The following is a 19,155-nucleotide window of genomic DNA, read 5'->3' on the forward strand; positions in this document are numbered from 1 at the left end:
TATCTCCAGTGTTAGATATCTCTATTGAAATTAATTAAAGATATCTCTAACATAATTTTAGATATCTACAATCAAGTTTTGCCTATCCGTATTTCCCATTTGAGATATCTACAACATCATTTTGACCAGGCGTTACTTTGATTTAAGATATCTACAACGAATTCCGCCTAGTCAAAACTGAGTTGTGGATATCCATAAAGAAACATGTAGATATCTGTAATTGAGGAGGGGTTGGAGATATCTGGAATTGGAATTTTGACTATCTGTAATTCAGAGGCAGATATCTGCAACTGAGTTATGGATAGGCGGAATGACGTAACCCATACACATGAATGGCAAAAGTGACGTCATTTCTCCTAGGAAGAATGTATTTGTGGATATCTGAAATGATAGTTACGGATAGGAGAAATAGAGTTGTTGATATCTCTATCGTTCTTTTCGACTAGGAAGAACTGAATTACAGATCTCTTTAGCGAATATCCAGTCAGCGCAGCTGACTGATGGCCCGAAGCCATGAAACAGTGATCACAGTGGAACATTACTGTCTGTCTGAAAGGGAGTGTTGTTTTAGGACTTTTATTTTGTTAACGCCGTCAGTGTGTTCAGGAAGGACAGGCCGGTTGTGTTGCTCAGGAGGATGCGTTTATTTTAAACAACACACACGTGTCTCACACCACAGGGAGTGCTCACCAGCGCCTCACTCCTCAGCTCAGGGTGTCACTAAGGCAACACATAAACCAAGTCAGTACTTCCCATGGTCCTTTTCCCCGCCCCCACCCCTTACTCTACAGGGCCTCCAAGATTTATCCATGGAAGATGCTCTATAATCTGGTGTCAGAGGAGGAAGATGCTCTATAATCTGGTGTCAGAGGAGGAAGATGCTCTATAATCTGGTGTCAGAGGAGGAAAATGCTCTATAATCTGGTGTCAGAGGAGGAAGATGCTCTATAATCTGGTGTCAGAGGAGGAAGATGCTCTATAATCTGGTGTTAGAGGAGGAAGATGCTCTACAATCTGGTGTCAGAGGAGGAAGATGCTCTATAATCTGGTTTTAGAGGAGGAAGATGCTCTATAATCTGGTGTCAGAGGAGGAAGATGCTCTATAATCTGGTGTCAGAGGAGGAAGATGCTCTATAATCTGGTGTCAGAGGAAGAAGATGCTCTATAATCTGGTGTCAGAGGAGGAAGATGCTCTATAATCTGGTGTTAGAGGAGGAAGATGCTCTATAATCTGGTGTCAGAGGAGGAAGATGCTCTATAATCTGGTGTCAGAGGAGGAAGATGCTCTATAATCTGGTGTTAGAGGAAGAAGGTGCTCTATAATCTGGTGTCAGAGGAGGAAGATGCTCTATAATCTGGTGTCAGAGGAGGAAGATGCTCTATAATCTGGTGTTAGAGGAAGAAGGTGCTCTATAATCTGGTGTCAGAGGAGGAAGATGCTCTATAATATGGTGTCAGAGGAGGAAGATGCTCTATAATCTGGTGTCAGAGGAGGAAGATGCTCTATAATCTGGTGTCAGAGGAGGAAGATGCTCTATAATCTGGTGTCAGAGGAGGAAGATGCTCTATAATCTGGTGTTAGAGGAGGAAGATGCTCTATAATCTGGTGTCAGAGGAGGAAGATGCTCTATAATCTGGTGTCAGAGGAGGAAGATGCTCTATAATCTGGTTTTAGAGGAGGAAGATGCTCTATAATCTGGTGTCAGAGGAGGAAGATGCTCTATAATCTGGTGTCAGAGGAAGAAGATGCTCTATAATCTGGTGTCAGAGGAGGAAGATGCTCTGTAATCTGGTGTCAGAGGAGGAAGATGCTCTATAATCTGGTTTTAGAGGAGGAAGATGCTCTATAATCTGGTGTCAGAGGAGGAAGATGCTCTATAATCTGGTGTTAGAGGAAGAAGATGCTCTATAATCTGGTGTCAGAGGAGGAAGATGCTCTATAATCTGGTGTCAGAGGAGGAAGATGCTCTATAATCTGGTGTCAGAGGAGGAAGATGCTCTATAATCTGGTGTTAGAGGAGGAAGATGCTCTATAATCTGGTGTTAGAGGAGGAAGACGCTCTATAATCTGGTGTTAGGTGAAGTTACATCAGTGTTCTCAGTGATTAAAAGAATTTGTACAGTCATGGCCAAAAGTTTTGAGAATGACACAACTGTTAAGTTTACACAAAGTCTGCTGCTTCAGGGTTGCTCGGCGTTTTGTCAGATGTTTCTATGGTATGATGAAATACAAAAAGAAGCATTTCATGAGTATAAAAAGCTTTTATTGAGAATTAAACAGAATTCATGCAATAAGTCAATATTTGCAGTGTTGACCCTTCTTTTTTAAGACCTCTGCAGTCCTCCCTGGCTGCTGTCAATCAACTTCTGGACCAAATCCTGACTGATGGCAGTCCATTCTTGCGTAATCAATGCTTGGAGTTTGTCAGAATTTGTGGGTTTTTGGTTGTCCACCTGCCTCTTGAGGACTGACCATGAATTCTCGATGGGATTAAGATCTGGGGAGTTTCCTGGCCAAGGGCTCAAAATCTCAATCAATCAATTTCAATCAATTTATTTTTGTATAGCCCAGTATCACAACAACAGTTGCCTCAGAGGGCTTCAAGATGTTACATTTGTCGGTAAAAGAAAAAAAAAATCCTAATGTTATGTTCCTCGAGCCATTCTGTTATGACTTCTGCTTTATGGCACGGTGCTCCATCATGCTGGAAAAGGCATTCTTCGTCACCAAACTGCCCTCGGATGGTTGGGAGAAGTTGCTCTCGGAGGACGTTCTGGTGCCATTCTTTATTCATGGCTGTGTTTTTAGGCAGGATTGTGAGCGAGCCCAGCCCCTAACTGAAAAGCAGCCCCACACATGAATGGTTCAGGATTCTTCACTGCTGGCCTCACGCAGGACCGATGGCAGCGCTCACCTCGTCTTCTCTGAACAAGCCTTCTTCCAGATGCCCCAAACAATCGGAAAGGGGATTCATCGGAGAAAGTGACTTTACCCCAGTCCTCAGCAGTCCCGTCTCTGTGTCTTCTGCAGAACACCAGTCTGTCCCGGGTGTTTTTCTTGGAGAGAAGTGGCTCCTCTGCCGCCCTCCAGGACACCAGGCCTTGGCCTCACTGTGATGCAGATGCACTCACACCAGCTTGCTGCCCTTCCTGAGCGAGCTCTGCACTGGTGGCGGTCCGATCCCGTAGCTGAAGCGTCTTCAGGAGGCGGTCCTGGCGCTTGCTGGACTTTCTTGGGCGCCCAGGAGCCTGTGTGAACCTCTCTCCTTGAAGTTCTTGACAATGTGAAAGACAGCTGACTGAGGTGCAGGCTCACTTGCTGCTATGGACTTCCTGTTAGGCCCTTTTTGTGCAGTGCAATGATGGTTGCACGTGTTTCTTAGCAGGTAACCATGGCAACAGATGAGAAACAATGGTGTCATGCACTTTCTTCCATTTAAAGTGTCCAGTCATGACAGAATGATCTCCGCCTTGTCCTCATCAACACCCACACCTGTGTTCACGTGTGACACCTGTGTGTCATTGAAATTAGGTTCATTGGTCCTCTTGTGGCCGGGCTGACATGCAGTGGAAATGTCTTTTGGTGATAAAGTTCATTTTCAAAGTGAAGAGGGACTTTGCACTGAATTACAGTTGAGCTGACTCCTCCTCATGACATTCTGGGGGATATGCAAACTGCCATTACAAAAATTAATACCACAGACTTTGTGAAAAATAATAGTTGTGTCATTCTCAAAACTTTTGGCCATGACTGTGAAAAGGAGTAGAAGAAGAAAGACAGCTGCTGGGAATACATGCTAACGCTAATGCTGCTTGCGTTTGATGCACTCCATCCAAACAGGAGCATCCGAGAGGCTAACGGAGAGCAGACCAGACCAGAGCAGAGCCGCCGGAGCTGAAGATCCAAAAGACGCTCCCAGACATTTAGCCATAGTCCTTTATTTATTAAAACAACGTGGCGGCGTGGCGGGGTGGTGGCCTGGTGGGGTGGGATGGTGGCGTGGCGGGGTGGTGGCGTGGCGGGGTGGTGGCCTGGCGGCGTGGCGGGATGGTGGCCTGGCGGCGTGGCGGGATGGTGGCCTGACGGGGTGGTGGCCTGACGGGGTGGTGGCCTGACGGGGTGGTGGCGTGGTGGGATGGTGGCCTGGCGGGGTGGGATGGTGGCGTGGTGGGGTGGTGGTCTGGCGGGGTGGTGGCCTGACGGGATGGTGGCCTGACGGGATGGTGGCCTGACGGGGTGGTGGCGTGGTGGGATGGTGGCCTGGCGGGGTGGTGGCCTGGCGGGGTGGTGGCCTGACGGGGTGGTGGCGTGGTGGGATGGTGGCCTGACGGGGTGGTGGCCTGACGGGGTGGTGGCGTGGTGGGATGGTGGCCTGGCGGGGTAGTGGCCTGGCGGGGTGGTGGCCTGACGGGGTGGTGGCGTGGTGGGATGGTGGCCTGGCGGGGTGGGATGGTGGCGTGGTGGGGTGGTGGCCTGGCGGGGTGGGATGGTGGCCTGGTGGGGTGGGATGGTGGCCTGGTGGGGTGGTGGCCTGGCGGGGTGGGATGGCGGCGTGGCGGGGTGGTGGCCTGGCGGGGTGGGATGGTGGCGTGGTGGGGTGGTGGCATGGCGGGGTGGGATGGTGGCCTGGTGGGGTGGTGGCCTGGCGGGGTGGGATGGTGGCCTGGCGGCGTGGCGGGATGGTGGCCTGACGGGGTGGTGGCCTGACGGGGTGGTGGCCTGACGGGGTGGTGGCCTGACGGGGTGGTGGCGTGGTGGGATGGTGGCCTGGCGGGGTGGGATGGTGGCGTGGTGGGGTGGTGGTCTGGCGGGGTGGTGGCCTGACGGGATGGTGGCCTGACGGGATGGTGGCCTGACGGGGTGGTGGCGTGGTGGGATGGTGGCCTGGCGGGGTGGTGGCCTGGCGGGGTGGTGGCCTGACGGGGTGGTGGCGTGGTGGGATGGTGGCCTGACGGGGTGGTGGCCTGACGGGGTGGTGGCGTGGTGGGATGGTGGCCTGGCGGGGTGGGATGGTGGCGTGGTGGGGTGGTGGCCTGGCGGGGTGGGATGGTGGCCTGGTGGGGTGGGATGGTGGCCTGGTGGGGTGGTGGCCTGGCGGGGTGGGATGGCGGCGTGGCGGGATGGTGGCCTGGCGGGGTGGGATGGTGGCGTGGTGGGGTGGTGGCATGGCGGGGTGGGATGGTGGCCTGGTGGGGTGGTGGCCTGGCGGGGTGGGATGGTGGCCTGGCGGGGTGGTGGCCTGGCGGTGGCGGCCTGGCGGTGGCGGCGTGGCGGGGTGGTGGCCTGGCGGGGTGGGATGGTGGCCTGGCGGGGTGGGATGGTGGCCTGGCGGGGTGGGATGGTGGCCTGGCAGGGTGGGATGGTGGCCTGGCGGGGTGGGATGGTGGCCTGGTGGGGTGGTGGCCTGGCGGGGTGGGATGGTGGCCTGGCGGGGTGGTGGCCTGGCGGGATGGTGGCCTGGTGGGGTGGTGGCCTGGCAGGGTGGGATGGTGGCCTGGCGGGGTGGTGGCGTGGCGGGATGGTGGCCTGGCGGTGGCGGCCTGGAGGTGGCGGCCTGGAGGTGGCGTGGCGGGATGGTGGGGTGGTTGCCTGGCGGGATGGTGGCCTGGCGGGGTGGCGGCGTGGCGGGATGGTGGCCTGGCGGTGCCGCTCTGCTAGCAGCCCACGCTAACGCTGGGCGGGGCCTGGACCGTGGGGGTGGGGCTGGACTGTCCTGTGTTTCCTGTCTGCCAGCTAGTTGTGGTCCTTCATCCACTGCTGGGTCCACTGCAGGATCTGGTCCAGGTTGCGCTCCAGGTCCTCGGGCGTGTTGCTGGGCAGCTGGTGGACGATGTCCTCCCGGTAGGCGTCCACCGCCTCCTCGTAGATGGTCTGGAAGATCTCACACTGCACGTTGTCCTGCAGCTTCTTCCCGCTGTAGCCTCTGTGGACAGCCGGTCAGAGAGGTGAGGGTGTGGCTACCGCCGCTCGGCCCCGCCCCCCCGCCGCCTACCTGCTCTCCAGACGACTGTACAGCCGGGTGTTGTCCGTCCGCAGGACGAAGACGATGTGGAACCAGCGCTCCGGGAACAGGTCGCAGCCGTGGTAGTCTACGATCACACCCCCCTCCGTCATCCTGTCCTCCAGCTCGTCCACCACCTGATCCGGGAGACAGCAGAGACCACGTCACCCGGGCCGTCAGCGGCGTGGACGTGTGAGGAATGAAGGGGTGAATTAGAGGAGTGAGAGCTGGGAATGAATCCGGCCGGCTTCTCTTCTCTCTGCGCCGCCGTCCTGCTCCAGGTGAGGGCGGAGTGGCGGACGCGTCCCTCTCACCTTGTCCTCGTCCAGAACGGGACACTGGTACTCGTGGTCATAGCCGTCGTAGAGCTGTCCTGGACGGATGGACAGGGTGTGAGAGGACAGCAGCTGTCTCAAACCACAGCAGACTGATTGGCCACGCTCTACCTTCCTGAGCCAGGTCTCCGATGTTGACGTAGGTCAGCCCGGTCTGCTGGGCCAGCTCCTTCCCCAGGGTGGTCTTCCCAACACCAGGCGTCCCTGCAGGACAGCAGGACACAGTGTCGGTCCTCACTCAACACCTCAACACCATGACACCATGATAACGCCTCAACGTCAGAACAGATTCATCCAATCAAATATCTGGAGAGTCTGAATAAAACTGGACAAGAAAGTTAAAGACATGCAAAAGTCTAAAGACCCCTGGACGAGAGTGAGACCCTGGGTGAGACAGACCCTGAATGAGATAGAGACCCTGGGTGAGGCAGAGACCCTGTAGAGACCCTACAGAGACCCTGGATGAAACAGAGACCCTACAGAGACCCTGGGTGAGGCAGAGACCCTGTAGAGACCCTACAGAGACCCTGGATGAAACAGAGACCCTACAGAGACCCTGGGTGAGACAGAGACCCTGCAGAGACCCTGGGTGAGACAGACTCTGGGTGAGACAGAGACCCCTGGGTGAGACAGAGATCCTACAGAGACCCTGAATGAGACAGAGACCCTACAGAGACCCTGGGTGAGACAGAGACCCTGCAGAGACCCTGGGTGAGACAGAGACCCCTGGGTGAGACAGAGACCCTGTAGAGACCCTGGGTGAGACAGACCCTGAATGAGACAGAGACCCTGGGTGAGACAGACCCTGAATGAGACAGAGACCCTGGGTGAGACAGACCCTGAATGAGACGGAGACCCCTGGGTGAGACAGAGACCCTGTAGAGACCATACAGAGACCCTGGATGAAACAGAGACCCTACAGAGACCCTGGGTGAGACAGAGACCCTGGGTGAGACAGACCCTGGGTGAGACAGAGTCGTGCTCACCTGTCAGCAGAATGTTGGGTCTCTTCTTCATCTTCATAGCTTGCTAGCATCCAGCACGTGCGTGAGCCTCGGAGCTCCGGACACCTGAAGACAGCGCTGCCGCGTTATCAGCAGGAGTTTACATTCATTCACACCTTCTGACCTTTAATCAGAGGAAAAACCAAACCTGGAGCGGCCGGAAGTTGACAGAAAGGGGGACGTTTGCTGCAGCTGCTAGCGCTCGGCTACCAGCTAGCGTCGTGACGTCACGCTTTACGGCAGTGTTTACGGCAGTGTTTACGGCAGCTCTCCCGCCAGACGGCTCTCTGGGCTGGAGTTTACTTCAAGTTCGGAGACTCTTCTAGTTTAATTTCGCTTTTTTCCGTGGAAGCTGGATGAATTGTGTCCGTGCTGTGAAAGAGGAGCAGCCCGGTGATGTGCAGCCGCTCCCCGGCATGAAGCGCTCAGACAAGGTGCGGTTAAACACGGCGGGGTTTCTTCCAGAACTGCTCGTTTGTCTCTGCAGTGTCTGACTTTACTGCGGATCCCGTCACGATGCAGACCGCTGTCCTCTGTCCTCTGTGTTTACGTCCCTGGCTGAGAAAAGACACACATTGGTGTCCACACATGAGACTTGAGCTCCTGTTAAACCAAACTTAAAACTTTTTAAAAACATTTTAAATTTGTACACGAAGATGCGATGTATTGCTGTCAGTTTACAAAAACTGTGAACTTGTTGGAAGAATTGAGCAGAAGAAACTTGGTCTTGGTCTCTCTGTCTGTCCCCCTCAGCGTCTCTCTCTGTTGTCCTCAGGCCCGTCTCTGGGTGGACCCGTCCTTTGTGGACCTGATGGAGGAGGACTCCTCTGCGCCTGCCAAGAGGAAGACGAGCCGCTCCGAGTCCTCCAGGAGGGAGCAGAAGAAGACCAGGACCAGGAGGGACGGCTCTCTGATCCCCAAGGACTGGAGGCTCCAGAGGGACCAGAACCAGGCCTGGGTGGACCGATACTGCCCCACATCACTGGTCAGGACTCCTCCTGGATCCTCACTGTCCCCTCAGTCACTGCTCCTGTCCCCTGTCCAACAAGGATGGGACATCTGGAGCCTCACGGCAGGGTCCAACCCAAAACCAGGAGGACAGAGGTCGAGACGGGGAGGACAGAGGTCGAGACGGGGAGGACAGAGGTGGAGACGGGGAGACAGAGGTGGAGACGGGGAGACAGAGGTGGAGACGGGAGGACAGAGGTGGAGACGGGAGGACAGAGGTGGAGACGGGAGGACAGAGGTGGAGACGGGGAGACAGAGGTGGAGACAGGAGGACAGAGGTGGAGACGGGAGGACAGAGGTGGAGACGGGGAGACAGAGGTGGAGATGGGAGGACAGAGGTGGAGACGGGAGGACAGAGGTGGAGACGGGGAGACAGAGGTGGAGATGGGAGGACAGAGGTGGAGACAGGAGGACAGAGGTGGAGACGGGGAGACAGAGGTGGAGACGGGGAGACAGAGGTGGAGACAGGCAGAACACCAGTTAGTTTTTTTCTGATCCATTTTTGACCTTTGACCCCGGGTGCTGAGGGTTGAGCTGGCCTTGTGAGGAGCTCTGAGGGGGGAGCGTGGTTGTCCTCAGCCGTCTGTCTGTCTGTCCTGTGTCTGTGACGGTGTCCAGGTGGAGCTGGCTGTCCACAGGAAGAAGGTGGAGGAGGTGGAGGCGTGGCTGAGGACTCACACCGCCACTCCCCAGGTCACTGCGCAGGATGTGACTGGACTGAGGGACTGATCAGAGGCTGACCCTGTCCCCCCTCCCCCCTCAGGGTGGGGTCCTGCTGCTGACCGGGCCGTCCGGCTGTGGGAAGACTGCTACCCTGCGGGTCCTGGCTGTCCAGCTGGGCCTGCGGGTCCAGGACTGGACCAACCCCTCCAGCCTGGAGACCAGCGGCAGCCAGCAGGGTGAGGGGGGGGCTCTGTGGTCCCTGTGGTCACCAGGTTCTCCGTATGTCCTCTGGGTTCTGGGTTCTTCCAGGGCTGATGTCCGCTTCTCTTTGACTTTGTCCTCTTTAGAACTGAGGACCGGTGGGTTCTACAGCGGCTCCCAGGTGGCTCAGTTCCAGGAGTTCCTCCTCAGAGCCAACAAGTACAACAGTCTGCCCATGGCTGGAGGGGGCGGAGCTGCTGGAGGGGGCGGAGCTGCTGGAGGGGGCGGAGCTGCTGGAGCGGCTCCACACAGGAAGCTCATCCTGGTGGAGGTGGGTCTGATGCGGTTCTGTGTTCTGCTGACGGGGTTCTCCAGCCTCTCGCCTCAGCAGGAGGCTTCGTCTTTGCACACTATGGCCTAAAATGTGTATCACGGTATAATTTGATATGTACATTTCAGCATAAGTCTTGTACTGGTTACCATGGCACCTGGTGGAAGCATGGAAGCAGGAAGTAGTTTTTAAACTATTCAATAACAGAAGTCAAGTTACTTTGAACCCAAACCAGGTCCAGATTACAGATCAGGGGTCTGCAACTTGATTTGGTGTTGAGCCAATTTTTTTCACTGATCCCCGTTCGTCGGTGGCTAACAGCTAAGCTAACAGCTGACTGAGGCACCGGTGGCGTCTATCAGCAGCTACTTTCACGAAGCGTCCCTGAAGGCAGCAGGATGCAGGTTGTTCTCTGAATCAGAGGGTTCCAGGTGTTCCACAGGTAATGAAGGCGGTTCAGGAGGAGCTGGATGCTGACAGGTTGGTGGGCGGAGTCACTGCCTCCGTGAAGCAGCTGCCTCAGGTTCTCTAAATCATCTGGCGGCCAGATGTTATTGTTCGGCCGCCAGTTTCAGACCGCTGCTGTAGATGTTGCACCAGTCTTTTTTTCACCAGCTCTTCCTCTGTCTGCTCTCCGCTCGCCGCCATCGCTGTTTGTTCTTCTTCTTCAGGGAAGCGGGCATCTAAAAAGCTGCATTACTGCCACCTGGAGGACGTAATGAGCTATCGCGGTTGGGCGGTGTGACCGAAATCCCCACCGTGGGCCGAATTTATATCTCATATGGTTAATACTGTTTATACCGCCCAGCCCTACTGCACACATCTATTAATACAGTCCTGTATAGATGTACATAGCCTATATTTATAGTGTTTCTGTTTCATTATATAGATACTTTATTTTCTTTATTAGTTTTACATCTTTGCATGGTCTTTTTACTTATCTGCTTTTTGGCTCTCGGCATCCATTGTGGGCAGCAAAGTGAGAATGTCATAGTTCAGGGAAACAGGTTTACTGTGCATATGACAGTAAATCTTTGGAATCTGAAATCACCTGCTGCGCCCATCCCAACACCGTCAGCTCCTCCACCCTCCAGCCTGTGTTCTCCAGTCGGTGTTCTCCACGGTTCCTGCTGCTCCCGCTGGCTCTGTTCTCAGAGAACCACATGTTGAGCCACAGTGATCCAGGTCTCTCTGGTCTTTGTAGGATTTCCCCAACCAGCTGTACCGGCAGCCTGGCGCCCTGCACGACCTGCTGAGGTGAGTCCTGCTCCGGACCCGCATCTGGTCCCTCTGGTCCCTCTGGTTCCTCTGGGTCTTCCCGTAGTGCCACTGTTTCCCCCTCAGCAGTGACCTCCTGCTGACCTCTGACCCCCTGCTGTGTCCTCCAGGCGCTTTGTGAGGACGGGCCGCTGTCCTCTGGTCTTCATCGTGTCAGACGGCGTGAGCGCAGACGGCGGTTCTCGGTCGCTGTTCCCCAGAGAGCTGAGGGACGAGCTGGACATCAGCTGCATCAGGTTCCTGCTCAGACCCGCCCGTCTCCACGGTAACCCCGCCCGTCTCCACGGTAACGAGACTCTGCTTTCTGCTCCGACTGTTCCAGCTTCAACCCGGTGGCCCCCACCGCCATGATGAAGGTCCTGACCCGCATCGCCGCCCTGGAGGCGGGACAGGTGACGGGGCAGGGAGGGGGCGGGGCCTCGGGTCTGGCGGGGGCGGGGCCTCGGCGTCAGGCGGGGGCGGGGCCTCGGCATCATATGGGGAGGGGGCGGGGCCTCGGCGTCAGGCAGGGGCGGGGCCTCGGCGTCAAATGGAGCTGGGGCCTCGGCGTCAGGCGGGGGCGGGGCCTCGGTGTCAGATGGAGCCGGGGCGGGGCCTTGGCGTCAGGCGGGGGCGGGGCCTCGGTGTCAGATGGAGCCGGGGCGGGGCCTTGGCGTCAGGCGGGGGCGGGGCCTCAGTGTCAGATGGAGCTGGGGCGGGGCCTCGGCGTCAGGGGGGGGCGGGGCCTCGGTGTCAGATGGAGCTGGGGCGGGAGCGGGGCCTCGGTGTCAGATGGAGCCGGGGCGGGGCCTTGGCGTCAGGCGGGGGCGGGGCCTCGGTGTCAGATGGAGCCGGGGCGGGGCCTTGGCGTCAGGCGGGGGCGGGGCCTCAGTGTCAGATGGAGCTGGGGCGGGGCCTCGGCGTCAGGCGGGGGCGGGGCCTCGGCGTCAGATGGAGCTGGGGCGGGGGCGGGGCCTCGGTGTCAGATGGAGCTGGGGCGGGGGCGGGGCCTCGGTGTCAGGCGGGGGTGGGGCCTCGGCGTCCGGCGGGGGTGGGGCCTCGGCATCATATGGGGAGGGGGCGGGGCCTCGGCGTCAGGCAGGGGCGGGGCCTCGGCGTCAGATGGAGCTGGGGCCTCGGTGTCAGATGGAGCCGGGGCCTCGGCGTCAGGCGGGGGCGGGGCCTCGGCGTCAGGCAGGGGCGGGGCCTCGGCGTCAGATGGAGCTGGGGCGGGGGCGGGGCCTCGGTGTCAGGCGGGGGTGGGGCCTCGGCGTCAGGCAGGGGCGGGGCCTCGGTGTCAGATGGAGCTGGGGCGGGGGCGGGGCCTCGGTGTCAGGCGGGGGTGGGGCCTCGGCGTCCGGCGGGGGTGGGGCCTCGGCGTCCGGCGGGGGCGGGGCCTCGGCGTCAGGCGGGGGTGGGGCCTCGGCATCATATGGGGAGGGGGCGGGGCCTCGGCGTCAGGCAGGGGCGGGGCCTCGGCGTCAGATGGAGCCGGGGCCTCGGCGTCAGGCGGGGGCGGGGCCTCAGTGTCAGATGGAGCTGGGGCGGGGGCGGGGCCTCAGTGTCAGATGGAGCTGGGGCGGGGGCGGGGCCTCGGCGTCAGGCGGGGGTGGGGCCTCGGCGTCAGGCGGGGGCGGGGCCTCGGCGTCCGGCGGGCCGCTCTGTGACGGCCCCCGTCCCGTGTTGTCCCGGCAGAGCGTCCCTGATGCGGCGGCGCTGGACAGACTGTGCTCTGGAAGCTCCGGAGACATCCGCAGCGCCATCAACAGCCTGCAGTTCTCCACCCTCACAGGTGCGGCACCGCCTCACTCTGGCAGCGTGGCGTTTCCATGGCGACGTGGTCAGCATCACGTGGCGAGGCCGGCGTCCAGCTGGCGCCCGGCCGTCCCCGCAGGGCCGACCACGTCTTCGGGGCCAGCGAACCTGAACCCTGACCCTGCTGTCCTCAGACCGGAGCCTGCCGAGGGACAGACCCGTGAAGACGGTCCGGAGGAAGACGTCCCGGCAGACCAGGGAGACCAGGGACCGGGACCGGGAGCAGGAGCAGTCCATCGGGGGGAAGGACTCCACCCTCTTCCTCTTCAGAGCTCTGGGGAAAATCCTGCACTGCAAGCGTGAGTCTCAAGCTGTCCCTGCTCATCACCTCCACCCAGCCTCCATCAGCTGCGTCCTGGACCCAGCTGGACCCGGCAGGACCCCGCTGGACCCAGCAGGACCCTGCTGGACCCGGCAGGACCCCGCAGGACCCCGCTGGACCCGGCAGGACCTGGCTGGACCCAGCTGGACATGGCTGGACCCAGCTGGACATGGCAGGACCCAGCTGGTCCCGGCTGGACCCAGCTGGAGCTAGCAGGACCCGGCTGGTCCCGGCTGGACCCGGCTGGACCCGGCTGGTCCCTGTTTCTCAGCCAGTGTTCAGCACCACCGTTATTATTGTGACTCGGTGAAAGAGACTCTGTTTCCTGTTTCCTGTGTTTCACATTAAAAGCCTCGGTGCAGCTTAGTTGGAAGGTCCTCCTGGTCCTGGGCTCAGCTGATGGGTTCTGGATCTGGTTTCTGTGTGAGCAGCGCTGTGGAACTGTGGTATTGTGACGACCCTTCAAAATAAAGCGCGCTGCTCCAGCGGAACACCTGGGACATGAGGACAGCAGGTCCCAGTGAGGAGCGGTGCAGTACCGCTGAGCGCCAGAAGGGGGTCGTCATGCTAACGTGTGTGAAGCAGTGCGGCTGGTTGTCTGTCCCCCAGGGGACCCTGGAGGCCGGGAGTCCCCGTCCCTCCCGTCTCACCTGTCCTGCCATCGTAGAGAGGCTCTCCTGGAGGACCCGGAGGTAGAGCCGCCCGGCGCCGCCCGGCTCCCGGCGTCCCGCGGCGGCGCTGACGGCGTGTCTTCCTGTCCCGCAGCTGGTGGTGGAGCGAGCGCACGTGTCCGGAGAGTTCTTCACCCTGTACCTGCACCAGAACTACCTGGACTTCTTCTCCCGGCTGGAGGACGTGGACCGGGCCAGCGAGTACCTGTCGGACGCCGCCGCGCTGACGGCGTCCTGGACGGTGCGTCCCGCGCCGGCGGCCGCCCCCCGGCGCGGGACGGCCTCTGACGCCGCCCGTTGTGTCCGCAGAGCCGCGGCCTGATGGAGGGGTACGGCTCGGCGCTGGCCACCAGGGGGCTGCTGCACGCCAACGGCCGGCCGGCGGCGGTGGGCTTCAGGCCGCTGCACAAACCCGGCTGGCTCGCCGTCAGCAGGAAGGTGAGCCCGGACCGCCGTCCCACCACGGTCCCGCCGGGACCCGGACCCAGAGAGTCCACGGCTCCCGGGTCACCGCTCAGGACAGACCAGGCTGAGCGAGAGCCGGACTGACTGCCCCACGTCTGAGCTCAGCCTCCAGAGACCAGGTCCTGGTTTCACCTGGCGCCTGCTGCTGCTGACCGGGGGACGGTTCGGCCAGATGTCAGCCACCCGGCTGAAACCGGCTGAAACCGGCTGAAACCGGCTGAGGTCACGTCGCCAAGTACAGTTAAAAAAAGTTGTGTTATTGCAGTTTGTTTTGATTTTCAGAAAGTTTGACTAATTTCTCTTTGAATTCTGTTCATGTGGAATCATTGTGTGCTGGAGGCAGTAATGTCCGCTGTGAATGCGAACAGCGTGTTCAGCTGTAGTTTGTCTGACTGTTGACGTTCAGCTGACAGAACAGGTCTGTGCCACCGTCACGCTTCAGAAGGAGCTGTATGGGTGAACTGTCGGTGGATCTAGAGAGTTCAGAGCTCAGAGAAGAGTCAGTTTGCTGTCTGGAGCTGATGATGATGATGGTGGTGGTGATGAAGACGGCGCCTGTGTTGCAGCTCCAGGAGAACAGTCTGACTGCTCAGGCTCTGTTCAGGAGCTTCTGTCTGACTCCAGTCACTCTGCAGACCGAGCTGCTGCCATACCTGGCTCAACTCAGCAGCCCCATGAGGAACCAGGGTGAGACACACACACACACACACACACACACACACACACACACACACACACACACACACACACACACACACACACACACACGTTGCAGCGGAGGTTTCTCCTCATGGTGACGTCTCCTCTGCAGTCAAACAGCCAGAAAGAACCAAACATTACTGAAAATTCCAGGACCAGGTCTCAGACCCTGTACCGGAGCTCGTAACGGTTCTCTGACAACCTGATAAGAGCTAAAGAGTTTCAGGCTCACACTCCAGTGATGCTACATGCTACACATGACTACAGTGAAGCGACAGGAAGCTTGTTCCACCAGGGGGGAGTATAGAGACTAGCAGCTGCTTCACTCTGGTTCTGGTTCCAGACCAGCTGAGGGGTCTGAAGCTTCACTCTGGTTCTGGTTCCAGACCAGCTGAGGGGTCTGAAGCTTCACTCTGGTTCTGGTTCCAGACCAGCTGAGGGGTCTGAAGCTTCACTCTGGTTCTGGTTCCAGACCACCTGAGGGGTCTGAAGCTTCACTCTGGTTCTGGTTCCAGACCAGCTGAGGGGTCTGAAGCTTCACTCTGGTTCTGGTTCCAGACCAGCTGAGGGGTCTGAAGCTTCACTCTGGTTCTGGTTCCAGACCAGCTGAGGGGTCTGAAGCTTCACTCTGGTTCTGGCTCCCCACTGAAATGGCTGCATAGAGGACAAACCCTGAAACTCTGACTGGACCTGATACTTCTGCTTAGAGCCAGAGGGGGTCAGAAAGGAGGAAGAACAGCCCTAAAGTGTCTAAACTGAGATCAATGAGCGTGTGATGAACCGGAGTGAACCGGGGTGAACCGGGGGGAAACGGCTGTGACTGAGTGGTGAGCTTGGTTTGTTGCTGTGTTGCAGCCCAGATCTCTTTCATCCAGGACGTGGGTCAGATGCCACTCAGGAGATTCCCCAGCAGGTAAAGACACCCGGTGACAGAGCTGACCATGTCTGCCTCCCGCCACAGCACCGCTAACGCTATGCTAACACTATGCTAATGCTACGCTGATACACCGATAATGCTCCGCTAATGCTATGCTAACGCTACGCTGATGCACTGCTAATGCACCAGTGCTGCTCCGCTAGCGCCCCGAGAGTCTGTCTATGAATGAGCAGCTCTAAGCACTGCTGTGACCCAGCCTCAGTGCTTGAGTGAAAGTATTGATACTCCTATGATAAGTTGCAGGGAATAACACCAGTAAGTGAATAAAAAACACAGCAATCAAGCCAAAGTGAAACTTCATTCTAGAGATGTTCCGATACCATTTTTTGCCTCCCGATGCCGATTTCGACACTTTTACTGTTGGTATCAGCCGATACCGAGTACTGATCCGATACCAGTATATTATAAAATAATCCCAGGCCACGCCTGCATGACTGTCACATGATTATCACTGTAGTAAGGCCTGGCTCAGGTTAAACCCTCTAAAACATCAATCAATACAGCAAATTCAAGGCATTTATTTTTAAATAGAACAGTATAAAAAACAGCAGTGCAAATGCAATTGAACTAAATCAGTCAAGGAATAATTATTTTCAATACCTTAGAGCTCGGGTTGGCGATTTGAATGAGATACATTTTTTTAAATACTGGTTCAAATGATCTTTATGACCCGATGGGAAACAATTCATCGCGTGTTCTTAAAGTAGTTTGGAAAATATCCGCTATCTACAGCAGGAGTAAAACGGGAAAAACAGCAACCAATCGTCTTGACGGGACACCTTTTTTTAAACCAATCAAATCCCTTCGCCGTTCGACCTGCCCCCTGCGCGTACATGTCAATGGCGTGCACTGACCCTGGTTCAGTGCGCGTAGAAGGACGGAGCGTCGTTGCAGAATGGCGGAGAAGAATGTTTGGGGCTTTAATTACCGTTGAGTGCGCCACAACTTGGCGTAGTGCAAATAAAGAAAAACGAAGAAACGAAGCGCTGAGGACAGGTTACGCCAGGAACGCTCTGGACGTGGAAGTGCTTCGCGCACCGCGCGCGCGGAATGTCTCTGCGTCTCCGCTCCCAACGGAGCTCCTCCAATGGGGTGGGAGCTGGGCGGAGCCTTGGGGAGATGCTACATTCGTGCTACATGCTAGTTTTCCAAGATCGCCAACCCTAGCTTTAATAGTGCAGCCCCGATATTTTTAGATTAAAAGGGAATTTAAATGGAACAATATTAAACAGTAGTGCAATGACAACTTAAATAAATCTAGGAATATATGTTGTTGCATTTTTAAATTAAAGTGCAGACACAATATTGTAAAATGAAGTCATTTAGATAAATCAGTATAAATAACAGCAGTGCAACAGTAACTTAATAAACAAATCTAGAAATATTTTTTTTAATTAGGGTGCAAACAACAGTAAAATGAACAGGGAGTTTAAATAGAACAGTAAAAAAAATTAGTTCAACAGCAACTTAAAAGATTACTTTCCAAAATGTTACAGTCCAAAACCAACCTATGAAGTCACATTCAAAAGATAAAAATCCAAAGAGCAGAAGCTGCTCTCTAAACAAAAAAATAGGCGTCCTTAACGGGCGCTGTCCGTCAGTCACATGATCCGTTCTTCCTCTTCTCAAGAACAGCAGCTGCAGCAGCGGCAAAGAACTGTGTCAGAGCTAACGACCAGCAGATGGCGGTAGTGCGACTAACGGGATGCAAGCTGCCAAAGCATTACAGAAGAAGAAGTGACAGTGCTAAAGGAGCTAACGGAGCTAAAGGAGCTAATGGAGCTAACGGAGCTAAAGGAGCTAATGGAGCTAACGGAGCTGACGGAGCTGACGGAGCGGACCAGTAAATAGATTACTAATTTAATTAATGACGTGGTATCGGATCGGTGCCTGGACTCCAGGACTCGCCGATACCAATACCAGCATTTTCGGCAGTGTCGGCGCAATTTCCGATACTGGTATCGGAATCGGAACAATTCTACTTCATTCCCACAATGCACCATGACTCTCGGCATTGGTCAGTGGTAACAAACGCAACAGTAAACTCATGTTTTCACTTCATTCATCCCAAATTCCAAGTCTTCTGACTTCAGAGCTTTTCTTCAAAGTGACACGTGGTGAGGCTCTTCATAGAAATGTGGTGGAGTTAAAGTAGGCTTGTCTTTCAGATGTCTTGGAGTAACAGTGATAGGTTTCCCCGAACAATGATACTCAAGTAAAGTACAGGTTCCTAAATGTACTCAAGTAAATTTACTCTGCTACTGTCCACCAGGTTAAAACTGGAGATGCTGATGGACAAAGAGCCCGGACAGCTGGAAGAGGAAGAAGAGGATGAGAGGGAAGAGGAAGGTCAGGACGGGGCTGAGGAGGGACTGGCTTCCAGCCAGCCTCAGGCCGCCAGCAGCCGGCTCCTGCTGGAGGACGAGGACCTGGCCATCGAGGAGTATGACAGCGGCTGAGCGCCGTGGCTGCTGGGAGATCCTTCAGCGCTGAGTCGAGTCGAAGTGGTTCTCACGTTCGGACCTCGTCACTGTTTAAAGTTCCACCATCGGAGGGATCGATTGGTCGCTGCTGTGGCAACAGGTTCCAGGACTGCAGAAGAGGGCCTCACACATCCATTCAGATTATTTATTGAGGTTTTCACAGTGAACTTTAATGTTTAGCATCGTAAGCTTTAGCATCGTAAGCGTTAGCATCGCAGTGTTGGTTTCAATGCCTTTACAAAATAAAGCCATTTTTCTTACTGACCTTCATCATCTTCTCTAAACTTTTTACTCAATATTTTCACTATTTCGCATTTTTTGAGCAGCGTTGCCTCCTTCACCCGTAGAAATGACCTTTTTCTGAACCGTTTCCCGCCATTTTGACCAAAGGCCTCTACAGACCTGCTATTCAGTCTTCAACTTCACCACTTGCCACACTGACGTGAATCTAAAAACCTGTTGCCATGATGTGAAGACGCTGACTGATCGCAGGTGGTGGCGCTACCTGCGATCAGTTAGCGTCCGTGTGAATGTGCAGGATTAAAATGACAGGAGCGTGCGCTCTCCATGGCAACTGAAGCATCAACAGAGCGCCGGTGTTCACTTGCAAAACATGGACAGAGCGCTGGTTTACTCCGGTGGACCGTACCCGACTGAACAGAGCCCGATAAGACACAGCCCGGTGGACCGTACCCGACTGGACAGAGCCTAATAAGACACAGCCCGGTGGACCGTACCCGACTGGACAGAGCCCGATAAGACACAGCCCGGTGGACCGTACCCGACTGGACAGAGCCCGATAAGACACAGCCCGGTGGACCGTACCCGACTGGACAGAGCCTAATAAGACACAGCCCGGTGGACCGTACCCGACTGGACAGAGCCCGATAAGACACAGCCCGGTGGACCGTACCCGACTGGACAGAGCCCGATAAGACACAGCCCGGTGGACCGTACCCGAC

At 56.4% G+C, this 19,155-nt stretch overlaps 2 protein-coding genes across 3 annotated transcripts; one reads left to right on the forward strand and one right to left on the reverse strand.

The window, feature by feature from the left end:
• Nucleotides 1–5,316: 5,316 nt before the first annotated feature.
• ak6 (adenylate kinase 6) lies at nucleotides 5,317–7,590 on the reverse strand. 2 transcript variants are annotated; one of them, XM_030105271.1, is made up of 6 exons: nucleotides 7,490–7,590; nucleotides 7,324–7,407; nucleotides 6,449–6,541; nucleotides 6,317–6,375; nucleotides 5,994–6,139; nucleotides 5,317–5,924 (listed from the first exon to the last, which is right to left on the reverse strand). In XM_030105271.1, the coding sequence occupies exons 2-6, from the start codon at nucleotides 7,358–7,360 to the stop codon at nucleotides 5,735–5,737; spliced, it is 525 nt and encodes a 174-aa protein (XP_029961131.1). In that variant the 5' UTR covers nucleotides 7,361–7,407; nucleotides 7,490–7,590; the 3' UTR covers nucleotides 5,317–5,734. The 2 variants fall into 2 exon arrangements, with proteins under 2 accessions (XP_029961131.1, XP_029961130.1); XM_030105270.1 differs by having other exon boundaries at nucleotides 7,324–7,575.
• Nucleotides 7,591–7,612: 22 nt separating this feature from the next.
• rad17 (RAD17 checkpoint clamp loader component) lies at nucleotides 7,613–18,458 on the forward strand. Its single transcript, XM_030105269.1, has 16 exons — nucleotides 7,613–7,775; nucleotides 8,117–8,326; nucleotides 8,968–9,042; nucleotides 9,113–9,248; nucleotides 9,360–9,544; nucleotides 10,749–10,801; nucleotides 10,933–11,058; nucleotides 11,145–11,214; nucleotides 12,497–12,593; nucleotides 12,751–12,915; nucleotides 13,548–13,630; nucleotides 13,704–13,850; nucleotides 13,919–14,047; nucleotides 14,641–14,761; nucleotides 15,629–15,686; nucleotides 17,980–18,458. The coding sequence occupies exons 1-16, from the start codon at nucleotides 7,698–7,700 to the stop codon at nucleotides 18,167–18,169; spliced, it is 1,923 nt and encodes a 640-aa protein (XP_029961129.1). The 5' UTR covers nucleotides 7,613–7,697; the 3' UTR covers nucleotides 18,170–18,458.
• Nucleotides 18,459–19,155: the final 697 nt, after the last annotated feature.

This window comes from Salarias fasciatus, chromosome 12 (genome assembly GCF_902148845.1).
Source record: "Salarias fasciatus chromosome 12, fSalaFa1.1, whole genome shotgun sequence".
NCBI lineage: Eukaryota > Metazoa > Chordata > Actinopteri > Blenniiformes > Blenniidae > Salarias > Salarias fasciatus.

What these genes read in the sequence shown, in the direction of transcription:
- ak6 (XM_030105271.1), bottom strand. Translation starts at nt 7,360, where the DNA reads ATGAAGATGAAGAAGAGACCCAACATTCTGCTGACAG. An exon ending in ACCCAACATTCTGCTGACAG is followed by an intron (nt 6,542 to 7,323) that starts GTGAGCACGACT and finishes GCTGTCCTGCAG; the next exon opens with GGACGCCTGGTGTTGGGAAG. An exon ending in CCGTTCTGGACGAGGACAAG is followed by an intron (nt 6,140 to 6,316) that starts GTGAGAGGGACG and finishes CTCCCGGATCAG; the next exon opens with GTGGTGGACGAGCTGGAGGA.
- rad17 (XM_030105269.1), top strand. Translation starts at nt 7,698, where the DNA reads ATGAATTGTGTCCGTGCTGTGAAAGAGGAGCAGCCCGGTGATGTGCAG. An exon ending in GCAGTTCTCCACCCTCACAG is followed by an intron (nt 12,594 to 12,750) that starts GTGCGGCACCGC and finishes TGCTGTCCTCAG; the next exon opens with ACCGGAGCCTGCCGAGGGAC. An exon ending in GAAAATCCTGCACTGCAAGC is followed by an intron (nt 12,916 to 13,547) that starts GTGAGTCTCAAG and finishes TCTGTCCCCCAG; the next exon opens with GGGACCCTGGAGGCCGGGAG.